The sequence below is a fragment of the Phyllobates terribilis genome, unplaced genomic scaffold (assembly GCF_046119375.1).
Source record: "Phyllobates terribilis strain yellow unplaced genomic scaffold, ASM4611937v1 Scaffold_8__6_contigs__length_399053987, whole genome shotgun sequence".
Taxonomy (NCBI): domain Eukaryota; kingdom Metazoa; phylum Chordata; class Amphibia; order Anura; family Dendrobatidae; genus Phyllobates; species Phyllobates terribilis.
This window is the reverse complement of record NW_027362768.1, coordinates 82,574,552-82,588,457: the sequence shown is the minus strand read 5'-3', so window position 1 is coordinate 82,588,457 and position 13,906 is coordinate 82,574,552. Positions and strand designations below refer to the sequence as shown.

The 13,906-nt window shown below is 46.0% G+C and overlaps 1 protein-coding gene across 5 annotated transcripts in view; it reads left to right on the top strand.

The window, feature by feature from the left end:
• Positions 1 to 13,906, top strand: part of AGL (amylo-alpha-1,6-glucosidase and 4-alpha-glucanotransferase) — a 162,962-nt gene that overhangs the window by 61,177 nt on the left and 87,879 nt on the right. For all 5 annotated transcript variants that reach the window (XM_073643068.1, XM_073643070.1, XM_073643067.1 and 2 more), the window contains 2 exons: positions 637 to 803; positions 920 to 1,123. In XM_073643068.1, the coding sequence (XP_073499169.1) occupies positions 637 to 803; positions 920 to 1,123 (371 nt within the window). The remainder of the gene's footprint in view (positions 1 to 636; positions 804 to 919; positions 1,124 to 13,906) is intronic.

Genomic DNA, 13,906 nt, shown 5'->3' with positions numbered 1-13,906 from the left:
ATAGGCCATTCAACTACCGGGGTGGAGATATCCCGCCCATCTCTTTCTGACTACTCCTAAAAATGCCAACCCTTGTTACCCTCCTAAAAAAAACCTCTGAGCATTAATTGTGATGGGGCCTGCTTTCTTGGCTTTACATCACCGAGGCCAACCACCTCGGTGACACATATCTCCCATTGAGGACCTGTCCAGTTGCTATTCTGCAAAGCAAAGCTTAGATAGGTTTTAGCTGCCAATGACATATATATATATATATTTTATTTTTTATTTAATGGCATGCTCTTTTGGCTGATTTGCTGGAATCTGTTCAGAACTGGATCTGTCATAGCTGTCATGGTGCTGTAAACTGCAATATTTGAGCATGACCACTAAACAGTGTTTGGAGCTGTGATGTTGTGACTCTATATCGTGTGATACCGGACCCTGATGATCTGATATTGATGGATGATTTATACAAAGAATAGCCATTATCATATTAACTATACTATTTATAGTACTAACTAACAGTATAGCACAATGTTCCACTATGTCCAACCAAGTGTGGCATTTATATATTATTGGCTTTGATATCTGTACCTCATATACTATACTGTCTCCAAATAGCTGTTCTCACAGTTGTATTTGTTTCTGCTACAGGAAACAGAAGAGCGGTGAAGGATACATTGTGGTGAATCCGGTACTGAGGGTTGGAGCTGATAACCGAGTTCTTGCCTTGGATTGCATCACGATTCAGACTTTCCTCTCCAAATGCCTGGGGCCGTTTGATGAGTGGGAGGACAGACTGAGAGTAGCCAAGGAGTCAGGTAACACCAATCACTGACACTGCTCATTATTGATGCTCATGGTCTGCAAGTGTTCTTCATGGCATTGGAGATCTTCTCCATTATCAGTTTAGTTGATATATTTTTTTATTTTGTAGGCTACAATATGGTGCATATTACACCCCTGCAGACCCTGGGAACTTCTCGGTCTTGTTATTCATTGGCTGATCAGCTACAACTAAATCCAGACTTCTCCAGAGCGGGGAAAACCTATAACTGGAGTGATGTTGGGAGACTGGTGGAGAAGATGAGGACGGAATGGAATTTGCTGAGCATCACTGATGTGGTCTATAACCACACGGGTAAGACTGCAGGGCAGGGCTGGCACTTGCACATCAGGTGCCATCAGCTTTCTAAGACTTTAGTATAGAGCAAAATCTAACACCTCACCAAGATTTAATTAGTATAAGTAATTAGAGATAGGGGATGGGGACACAGTGAACTTGGCCCTACAGGCAGCACAATGGCTCAGTGGTTAGCACTGCAGCCTGGTAGCACTGGAGTTCTGGGTTCAAATCCCAACAAGGACAACATCTGCAAGGAGCTTGTATGTTCTCCTCATGTTTGTGGGGGTTTACTCTGGGTTCTTACAAGGGAGTAAAGCGGCACCATGTCTCCTCTTCAGCCTTACAATCTGTAACCTCTTACCGGAGTACAGAACCTAACCGGCGCGCTGCATACAGGAGGTGCTCGTCAGAAGCAAAAGCTATTTATCACAAATGAGATTAGAGCAGAAAGACAGCACTCACCAACAGTTGCTGAAACAGAGTCCTTTAATCCAGACTGGACATTTCAGGAACAGCGGATGGCTAGGGGGTGTGGGGGTGTGATGAGGACGATGGCCGTTTGACGCACCAAACTGTGCTTCTACGGGACGGTCCATTGGACCTGTAGTAGTGCAGTTTGGTGCGCGAAACGGCCGTCGTCCTCATCTCACCCCCGCAACCCCTAACCATCCGCTGTTCCTGAATTGTTCTGGGTTCTCTGCTTTTCTCCCACACTCCAAAGATATACTGATAGGGAATTTAGATCGTGGGTAATGGGGACAGTGATGATATTGTCTGTAAAGTGCTGTGGAATTAATGGCGCTATATAAGCGAGTAAATAAATAAGTAAAATATGTACTGTAGAGTAATGTCGTGTTCCGCCAAAGACTCTCTTTTTGTATATACATCCATTGTTAAATTCCTGTATAACTTTGATAATGGCTCAACATCATCTGTGGCAGGGATGGGGAACCTCCGGCCCACAGGCAGCTTAAAGGGGTTTTCCCACAAACAAAAGTTCATTTTAAAAATTGTCTGTGTCTGACCGTGTACGGAACATACCACAGCTCCTGGGCAGGGGAGGAAGCAAAAGACAATACAGACAGAGCACATGCATGTAGTGTTCACTATTGAACACTGCAGCGCATGCATTGAAGGATTACGTCCTGATGCTGGTCTGGACGTAGTTTGGGGCAGACTTAGCGTGTGATACGCTCTCGTTCCACAGATGAAGATAGCAGTGGCAGCCCCAGTGTCTCCTATGTGATGTGTATGCTCCAGCTCCAATGTCTCCTGTTATATGTGCTCCAGCCCCGGTGTCTCCTCTGATATATATGCTGCAACCCTAGTGTCTCCTATTGTATATACTTCAGCCCCAGTGTCTTCTATGTGATGTATATGCTCAAGCCCCGATGTCTCCTATGTGATGTATATACAGCAGACTCTGTATCTCCTATGCTATACATATACCGCAGTCTTGTGTGTTTGGTATATTATGCGGTCTCAGTGTCTACTACTTAATATATATTCAGCAGTCTCTGTGTCTCCTACGTGATGTATATTCAGCAGTCTCTGTGTCTCATATGGTGTATACACAACAGTCTCTGTGTCTTCTATGTGATGTATATGCAGCAATCTCAGTGTATCCTATGTGATGTATATACAGCAGTCTCAGTGACTTCTATATGATGTATATACAGCAGTCTCGGTGACTGCTATGTGGTGTATACAACAGTTTTGGTGTCTCCTATGTCATTTATATACAGCAGTCTCGGTGTCTCCTATGTGATGTATACACAGCAGTCTCAGTGTATCCTTTGTGATTTATATACAACAGTCTCAGTGTATCCTATGTGATGTATAAAGAGTAGTCTCAGTGTCTCCTATGTGATGTCTATACTACAGTCTCATTATATCCTATATAATGTATACACAGCAGTCTTAGTGTCTCCTATGTGATGTATACACAGAAGTCTCGGTGTCTCCTACACACGTGGTCAAAATTGTTGGTACCCCTTGTTTAATGAAAGAAAAACCCACAATGGTCACAGAAATAACTTGAATCTGACAAAAGTAATAATAAATTAAAAATCTATGAAAATGAACAAATGAAAGTCAGACATTGCTTTTCAACCCTGCTTCCACAGAATTAAAAAAAAATTAAACTCATGAAAAAGGCCTGGACAAAAATGATGGTACCCCTGAAAATAATGTGACAAAAGGGACATGTTAAATCAAGTTGTGTCCACTAATTAGCATCACAGGTGTCTACAATCTTGTAATCAGTCAGAGGGCCTGTATATAGGGCTACAGATACTCACTGTGCTGTTTGGTGACATGGTGTATACCACACTCAACATGGACCAGAGGAAGCAAAGGAAAGAGTTGTCTCAGGAGATTAGAAAGAAAATTATAGACAAGCATGTTAAAAGTAAAGGTTATAAGACCATCTCCAAGCAGCTTGATGTTCCTGTGACTACAGTTGCACATATTATTCAGAAATTTAAGATCCATGGGACTGTAGCCAACCTCCCTGGAAGTGGCTGCAGGAGGAAAATTTATGACAAATCAAAGAGACCTATAATACAAATGGTAACAAAAGAGCCCAGGATAACTTCTAAAGAGATTAAAGGTGAACTTCAAGCTCAAGGAACATCAGTGTCAGATCGCACCATCTGTCGTTGTTTGATCCAAAGTGGACTTCATGGGAGACGACCAAGGAGAACACCATTATTGAAAAAAAATCGTAAAAAAACAGACTGAAATTTGCCAAACTACATGTTGACAAGCCACAAAGCTTCTGGGAGAATGTTCTATGGACAGATGAGACAAAAATGGAAGTTTTTGGCAAGGCACATCAGCCCTATGTTCACAGACAGAAAAATGAAGCATATCAAGAAAAGAACACTGTCCCTACTGTGAAACATGGAGGAGGCTCTGTTATGTTCTGGGGCTGCTTTGCTGCATCTGGCACAGGGGGTCTTGAATCTGTGCAGGGTACAATGAAATCTCAAGACTATCAAGGAATTCTAGAGAGAAATGTGCTGCCCAGTGTCAGAAAGCTTGGTCTTAGTCGCAGGTCATGGGTCTTGCAACAGGATAATGACCCAAAACACACAGCTAAAAACACCCAAGAATGGCTAAGAGGAAAACATTGGACTATTCTGAAGTGGCTTCTATGAGCCCCGACCTAAATCCTATTGAGCATCTTTGGAAAGAGCTGAAACATGCCGTCTGGAAAAGGCAACCTTCAAACACGAGACAACTGGAGCAGTTTGCTCATGAGGAGTCGGCCAAAATACCTGTCGAGAGGTGCAGAAGTCTCATTGACAGTTACAGGAATCATTTGATTGCAGTGATTGTCTCAAATAGTTGTTCAAAATATTAAGTTAAGAAGAACCATCATTTCTGTCCAGTCCTATATCATGAATTTATTTATTTTTTTTAATTCTGTGGAAGCAGGGTTGAAAAGCAATGTCTGACTTTCATTTGTTCATTTTCATAGATTTTTAATTTATTATTACTTTTGTCAGATTCAAGTTATTTCTGTGACCATTGTGGGGTTTTCTTTCGTTAAACGAGGGGTACTAACAATTTTGACCACGTGTGTATTTGATGTATATACTGCAGATCTCCCACTGCTTGAGTTCTATAAATGTAACGTGAACAGTGATGAATTTCCCCCTGTAAGGAGACCTGCAGTGTAATATACATCTGTGATCGGAACAACTTACTACTATGAGTTCTTTACAAAAGTTAATATCGCAAAGAGTCCACTACGCTCCAGACCAGTGTAAACCTGGAAAAGCAGTTACAAGTAGCAACATCATCATTACCAGCTAACATCGCAGCCGCACCAAAGAGAAGCAGCTTCAGTCATCACATTAGGGTGGAGTTAAATCTTTGACCAAATACAGCAGGATAATTTTCAAGTTGATATTGGTAATTTTGTATGGCCCATGAATAATGATATACATATCTAAATGGCCCTTGGCAGAAAAAAGGTTTCCCACCACTGATCTATGGCAATTCCAGCATAAATTAATTAATATTTTGTGGGAGGAGAGAGGCCCTGATCCTTCCACTAATCCTACCTTTATGAAAAAAAATGTCAAGAATGGCATAAAAAAGACACCCATTTTTCTCAAATGAGGGCAGTGACAATATCTTAAGTAAAAAAGTTTTCTTTTCCTGCTCACCTGTCCCTTTGTGCCTGGCTGCAATCCCAAAGAGTCCAATAGAAATATGAAGAAGTCCGGCACCAAAGCAATATGTTCCAAAGCTTTATTCCAAAAAGTTCGTAGGTATAAAAACACAGGCCAACATTTTTTGGAGGTGGAGGGCTTAATCCAGCAAGGTCCCAGGACACTGGTTTACGCGTTTCAGGGCTATATGTGCCCCTTAATCATAACCTAGCTGTATGGCTAGCCGGGCAAACATGTCCCGCCTCCCTTGTCACATGACTTACAAAACCACTGTATCAAACACATTTTAAAATGCCAATACAAAACACATATACAAGTTTAAAAACAAATTACAATAGTGTGACAAGGTGCTATAAATGTGATTCGTGAACAGATCTAATAGAATAGAATCAAATCCGAGCGTTTATTCAGGCCGGTGGGGTGGGCGGTCTCCATCATCAGAATCCAGTAGGTTTCCCGACTCAGGAGTTTCTGTCTCCAAGCCCCCCCTCTCCTAGGCTTATTCACTCTTTCTATGTCAAAGAATTGGAAACCCCTCAGATCTCCTCCATGTACTTGAAAAAAATGCTTGGATACATCGGATGGATTAGAGGCTTCACCGTTCACTGAATCACGAAGATTTCATTAATACGCTGTCGCAATTTCCTCGTAGTGCAGCCTATGTATGAGAGATTACAGACATTGCAGGTAATTATATAAATGACATATGAGCTACTGCAGTGGACAAAATTCTGAATTTTAAACATTTCTGGTTACGCTATTTTCTGAAATTGTTTAGTATTCACTGCATATCTACATGTACCACACCTATTATTACCACATTAAAAAAAAACCCTTGTAGATAGCCATGTTCTATTTCCCAAACCTGTCATCAGCAGACTTGGTGATAAAAGATTGGACAAAGTTGGAGCTTTCCTAGTTGAAAATAAGCAGCCTTCCTTCAGAATGTTATCTAGGATTTGGTCACTTTTTAACATTGGCAAATATTTTTTAATAATTGATTCAATCTGACTATATTCCTTACTGTATGTTGTTTCAAATACCGGCTTTTTATTTTTTTTCTGTCTCTGCTGATTTTTACACTTGCCCACCATATCTAACCGGGGAATTTTTTCCACTGATTTAATTGCTCTGGTAAGAGACCAGTCCTGATAACCTCTTTTTTTGAGTCTACTGCAGATATCATTTCTCTCCTGGATATAACATTCTTTCTTTTAGATCTATACATCTCACCCCTTGGAATATTAACCCTTACGTGTCTTGGATGACAAGAGTCAGCTCTGAGGATAGTATTTCCCATGGTTTCCTTACGAAAAGTCGATGTTTTTACTTTACCATCAGATACATTTGCAGAAATTTTTAAATCCAAAAAACTAATCTCTGCCTTACTGCACCTGTAAGTAAAAAAAAGATTGCAATTGTTGACATTAACATATTCCATAAATTGGGGAACATTAGCAACGTCTGTGGACCACAAAATGATGATATCGTCCATATATCTAGCATAATGTGATATACTGGACTGGAAAGGGTTGTCAGCTGAAAAAATACTTGACTCTTCCCACCAAGAAACGAACAAATTAGCAAAAGACTGAGAAAATTTTGCGCCCATTGAGGCACTCCGGCATTGTAAAAAATATTTATTATCATACAGAAAATAGTTATGGCTTAATAGGAAGTCAAGTGCCAAACAAACAAACGAAATCAAGTCCGGGGAATAATTCGAATATTTCTGCAACATCTCAGAGACTGCTTTTATTCCCAAGGCATGTGGAATACAAGAATAAAAGGATTCAATATCACATGCAACCCTTGTGTAGTTTTCCTCCCATACAACCTGTTCCAAAAGGGTTAACAAGTGATTTGTATCCTTTATATAGCCTGGACAAATTTGTACCACTGGCTGCAAGAGAGAGTCCACCCATTCGGACAAATGTTCACTATAAGACCCTATCCCAGAGACAATAGGTCTCATGGGTGGGGGGGAACCTCCCCTTATGCAGTTTAGGTACCGAGTGGAAAATAGGGACAACCGGTTCACTTACATATACATACTCTGCCTCTTTTTCAGTCATAACCCCCATAGATTGACCCATAAGTAATTTGTCCAATCTTTTATCACCAAGTCTGCTGATGACAGGTTTGGGAAACAGAACATGGCTATCTACAAGGGTTTTTTAAATGTGGTAATAATAGGTGTGGTACATGTAGATATGCAGTGAATACTAAACAATTTCAGAAAATAGCGAAACCAGAAATGTTTAAAATTCAGAATTTTATCCACTGCAGTTGCTCATATCTATATATATAATCGTCTGATCCCGTCTGTCTGTGTGTCTGTCTGTCCAGGAAATCCCGCGTCGCTCATTGGTCCGGCAGCGGCCAATCAGCGCCGGGGGATTTCAAAAAAAAGATGGCGGCCGTTAGCGGCTCATCTGCGGGACGGAGCTGAGCGGCGATGCAGCCGGGAGATGACCGGCGCGAGGCGCTCATCTCCCGGCCGGCAACAGCAGAAGGAACCCGACCGCCGGACCCATCTGCGGGACGGAGATGCAGCCGGGAGATGAGCGGCGTGAGGCGCTCATCTCCCGGCCGGTAGCAGCGGAAGGACCGCCGGCGTCGCTGACCTCCATGCGGAAGGGAGGACCGGGGACCAGCGCTGCGGGTCGGGATACTTCTGCTGCGAGCGCCCGCTATGTCCCGGGTTCTCGCAGCGGAAGTAGCCGCACAGGCAGCGCCGCTCCCCGGTCCTCACCAAGACGATTCGATGATTGGTCGCGGTCTTCAGACCCGACCAATCACTGATCTTAGCGCAAAACTTAAACACCACTGTGCTGATTGGTCGCCGACGCTGCCCGCGACCAATCACCGATTTGGGCGCCACATTTAAATATCGGCCGCGACCAATCACCACAGCGGTGTTTAAATGTGGAGCCAAGATCGGTGATTGGTCGCGGCCGATATTTAAATTTGGCGCCCAAATCGGTGATTGGTCGCGGCCGATATTTAAATTTGGCGCCCAAATCGGTGATTGGTCGTGGTCAGCGTCCGCGACCAATCAGCACCGTAGTGTTTAACTTTTGCGGCAAGATCCGTGATTGGTCGTGGGCCAAGACAGCGACCAATCACCGATTTGTGCGGCACTTTTAAATAGCGTCCGCGACCAATTGGATGTCAGCGGCGCTGCCTGTGCGGATACTTCCGCTGCAAGAACCCGGGACATGAGCAGGCGCTCGCAGCAGAAGTATCCGGACTCGCAGCGCCGCTCCCCGGTCCTCCCTTCACAACCTAGCCACTGATGTCCCCACAGTATCCGCGACCAATCACCTATTTGGGCGCCAAATTTAAATATCGGCCGCGACCAATCAGCACAGCGGTGTTTAAATGTGGAGCCAAGATCGGTGATTGGTCGCGGCCGATATTTAAATTTGGCGCCCAAATCGGTGATTGGTCGCGGGCAGCGCCAGCGACCAATCAGCGATTTTTAACACAAATGTCCGGACCTTTGTAACACCATGCGGATACTGTGGGGACATCAGCGGCTAGGGTGTGAAGGCAGGACCGGGGAGCGGCGCTGCGGGGCGGGATACTTCTGCTCCGAGCGCCCGCTCATGTCCTGGGTTCTCGGAGCGGAAGTATCCGGACAGGCAGCGGCGCTGACATCCATGCGGCTAAGGCGTGAAGGGAGGACCGGGGATCGGCGCTGACATCCAATTGGTCGCGGACGCTATTTAAAAGTGCCGCACAAATCGGTGATTGGTCGCAGTCTTGGCCCACGACCAATCACGGATCTTCCCGCAAAAGTTAAACACTACGGTGCTGATTGGTCGCGGACGCTGCCCGCGACCAATCACCGATCTGGGCGCCACATTCAAATATCGGCCGCGACCAATCACCGATCTTGGCTCCACATTTAAACACCGCTGTGCGGATTGGTCGCGGACGCTATTTAAATGTGGCGCCAAAATCGGTGATTGGTCGCGCCCAGCGTCTGCGACCAATCAGCACAGCGGTGTTTAAATGTGGAGCCAAGATCGGTGATTGGTCGCGGCCGATATTTAAATTTGGCGCCCAAATCGGTGATTGGTCGCGGGCAGCATCCACGACCAATCAGCACAGTAGTGTTTAACTTTGGCCGCAAGATCAGTGATTGGTCGCGGGCCAAGTCGGCGACCAATCACCGATTTGTGCGGCAGATTTAAATAGCGGCCGCGACCAATTGGATGTCAGCGCCGCTCCCTGGTCCTCCCTTCACGCCCTAGCCGCATGGATGTCAGCAGCGCTGCCTGTGCGGATACTTCCGCTGCGAGAACCCGGGACATGAGCGGGCGCTCGGAGCAGAAGTATCCCGACCCGCAGCGCCGCTCCCTGGTCCTCCCTTCACACCCTAGCCGCTGATGTCCCCACAGTATCCGCATGGTGTTACAAAGGTCCGGACATTTGTGTTAAAAATCGGTGATTGGTCGCTGGCGCTGCCCGCGACCAATCACCGATTTGGGCGCCAAATTTAAATATCGGCCGCGACCAATCACCGATCTTGGCTCCACATTTAAACACCGCTGTACTGATTGGTCGCGGACGCTATTTAAATGTGCCGCCAAAATCGGTGATTGGTCGCGCACAGCGTCGGCGACCAATCAGCACGGCGGTGTTTGAATTTGCCGCCAAGATCGGTGATTGGTCGCGGCCAGCGCCAGCGACCAATCAGCGATTTTTAACACAAATGTCCGGATCTTTGTAACACCATGCGGATACTGTGGGGACATCAGCGGCTAGGGTGTGAAGGGAGGACCGGGGAGCGGCGCTGACATCCAATTGGTCGCGGCCGCTATTTAAATTTAAATGTGGCACCAAAATCGGTGATTGGTCGCGCCCAGCGTCGGCGACCAATCAGCACAGTGGTGTTTAAATGTGGAGCCAAGATCGGTGATTGGTCGCGGCCGATATTTAAATTTGGCGCCCAAATCGGTGATTGGTCGCGAGCAGCGCCAGCGACCAATCAGCGATTTTTAACACAAATGTCCGGACCTTTGTAACACCATGCGGATACTGTGGGGACATCAGCGGCTAGGGTGTGAAGGGAGGACCGGGGAGCGGCGCTGCGGGTCGGGATACTTCTGCTCCGAGCGCCCGCTCATGTCCCGGGTTCTCGCAGCGGAAGTAGCCGCACAGGCAGCGGCGCTCCCCGGTCCTCACTAATACGATTCCGCTCCCCGCTCCTCACCAATACGATTCGCTGATTGGTCGCGCTCTCCACACCTGACCAATCAGTGATCTTGGCGCTAAAGTTAAGCAACGCTCTGCTGATTGGTCACGGCCGCTGCCCGCAACCAATCACCGATTTGGGCGCCACATTTAAATAGCGGCCGCGACCAATCACCGATCTTGCCGCCACATTTAAACACTGCTGTGCTGATTGGACGCGTCCAATCAGCGAGATTGGCGCCAAATTTAAACAACGCTCTGCTGATTGGTTGCGGACTCCAGCCGCGACCAATCAACGAGATTGGTGCCAAATTTAAGCAACGCTCTGCTGATTGATCGCGGTCGCTGGCCGAGATCAATCAGCAGTATTGGCGCAAAATTTAAACACCGCTCTGCTGATTGGTCGCGGTTGTCGGCCGTGACCAGTCAGCAGTATTGGCGCCAAATTTAAACCTCACTCTGCTGATTGGTCGCAACCACCGGCCGCGACCAATCTGCGTTTTTTGTGCCAAATTTAAACAACTCTCTGCTGATTGGTCACGGTCGCCGGCCGCGACCAATCAGCAGCATTGGGGCCAAATGTAAACCCCGCTCTGCTGATTGGTCGCGGTCGCCGGCCGCGACCCATCAGCATTATTGGTGCCAAATTTAAACCCTGCTCTGCTGATTGGTCGCGGCCGCCAGCCACGAACAATCAGCAGTATTGGCGCCAAATTTAAATCTCACTCTGCTGATTGGTCGCAACCACCGGCCGCGACCAATCAGCGATTTTGGCGCCAAATTTAAACCCCGCTCTGCATCGCTCTGCTGATTTTTCGCGGTCGCCGGCCGCAACCAATCAGCACTATTGTCGCCAAATTTAAACACCTCTTTGATGATTGTCGCGGTCGCGACTAATCAGCGATTTTGGTGCCAAATTTAAACACCGCACTGCTGATTGGTTGCGGCCGCCATCCGCGACCAATCAGCGAGATTGGCGCCAAATTTAAACAACGCTCTGCTGATTGGTCGCGGTCGCCGGCCTCGACCAATCAGCGATTTTGGCGCCAAATTTAAACAACGCTCTGCTGTTTGGTCGCGGCCGGCGACCAATCAGCGATTTTGGCGCCAAATTTAAACCCCGCTCTGCATCGCTCTGCTGATTGGTCGCGGTCGGCGGCCGCGACCAGTCAGCAGTGTTGGCGCCAAATTTAAACAACGCTCTGCTGATTGGTCGCGACTAATCAGCGATTTTGGTGCCAAATTTAAACACCGCACTGCTGATTGGTTGCGGCCGCCATCCGCGACCAATCAGCGAGATTGGCGCCAAATTTAAACAACGCTCTGCTGATTGGTCGCGGTCGCCGGCCTCAACCAATCAGCGATTTTGGCGCCAAATTTAAACAACGCTCTGCTGTTTGGTCGCGGCCGGCGACCAATCAGCGATTTTGGCGCCAAATTTAAACCCCGCTCTGCATCGCTCTGCTGATTGGTCGCGGTCGGCGGCCGCGACCAGTCAGCAGTATTGGCGCCAAATTTAAACAACGCTCTGCTGATTGGTCGCGACTAATCAGCGATTTTGGTGCCAAATTTAAACACGCTCTCCAGTCCTCACTAACACGGTTCGCTGATTGGTCGTGGCCGCCGCCCGAAACCAATCATCGATATTGCCGCCAAATTTAAACACTGCTTTGCTGATTGGTCGCGGTTGCCGAACGCGACCAATCAGCGATTTTGGCGCCAAATTTAAACACAGTTTTGCTAATTGCACCCGGTCGGCCGCATACCTATTCTAGAATACCCGATGCATTAGAATCGGGCCACCATCTAGTGTCATTTATATAATTACCTGCAATGTCTGTAATCTCTCATACATAGGCTGCACTACGAGGAAATTGCGACAGCGTATTAATGAAATCTTCGTGATTCAGTGAACGGTGAAGCCTCTAATCCATCCGATGTATCCAAGCATTTTTTTCAAGTACATGGAGAAGATCTGAGGGGTTTCCAATTCTTTGACATAGAAAGAGTGAATAAGCCTAGGAGAGGGGGGGCTTGGAGACAGAAACTCCTGAGTCGGGAAACCTACTGGATTCTGATGATGGAGACCGCCCACCCCACCGGCCTGAATAAATGCTCGGATTTGATTCTATTCTATTAGATCTGTTCACGAATCACATTTATAGCACCTTGTTACAATATTGTAATTTGTTTTTAAACTTGTATATGTGTTTTGTATTGGCATTTTAAAATGTGTTTGATACAGTGGTTTTGTAAGTCATGTGACAAGGGAGGCGGGACATGTTTGCCCGGCTAGTTTAAAATCCCCATGCCACAGCCATACAGCTAGGTTATGATTACGGGGCACATATAGCCTTGAAACGTGTAAACCAGTGTCCTGGGACCTTGCTGGATTAAGCCCTCCACCTCCAAAAAATGTTGGCCTGTGTTTTTATATCTACGAACTTTTTGGAATAAAGCTTTGGAACATATTGCTTTGGTGCCGGATTTCTTCATATTTCCAGTGACAATATCTGCTACTGTTTACAGCCACAATTCTGACACATAGCCCTAGTTTGAGCTGAACCTGTCTCATTATTTTGGCCTTCTAAACCGCCCCCAGTACCATGTAAGTTATTCTAACCTATGTCCCCCATCATGTTGCTATAATGCTAAATGCCCCCAATTGTTAGTGAAAAAAACTTAAATTACTGACTTAAAGGGGTTTTCCCACAAACAAAAGTTCATTGTAATCATAGATCTTGGAATAATAATAACTTTCACAATTGGATGTTTAAATAAAATGTTCCTGTGCTGAGATAATCTTATAAATGTGCCCCTGCTGTGTACTGTGTAATGGCTGTGTCTGACCGTACAGGAACATGGTCTGATCATACCACATCTCCTGGGCAGGGGAGGAAGAAAAAGAGTATACAGACATTACAGCAGGGGATCACAGCTGATTCTTTTTGTGAGATAAAACATTTCCCTGTGTTTTTAAACAATGTTTTACTCCAAAAGAAAGAATCATTTGTGATCCCATGCTGTAATGTCTGTATACTCTTTTGATTCCTCCCCTGCCCAGGAGCTGTGGTATGATCAGACCATGTTCCTGTACGGTCAGACACAGACATTACACAGTACACAGCAGGGGCACATTTATAAGATTATCTCAGCACAGGAACATTTTATTTAAATACATTCAATTATGGAAGTTATTATCATTCCAAGATCTATTGATTAAAATGAACTTTTATTCGTGAGAAAACCCCTTTAAGCATGTTAAGTGGAATGTTCTGGATCCCGGTACTGTCTTCAGAGCCCGTAATTATGCCCACCAGGGTTTGATTGTTGAACTGAACACAGTGCGAAGTGACTTAGCTCACTGTAGAAAGCTGGCAGTCAGCGAGCATGTGTGAGATTTCTGCAG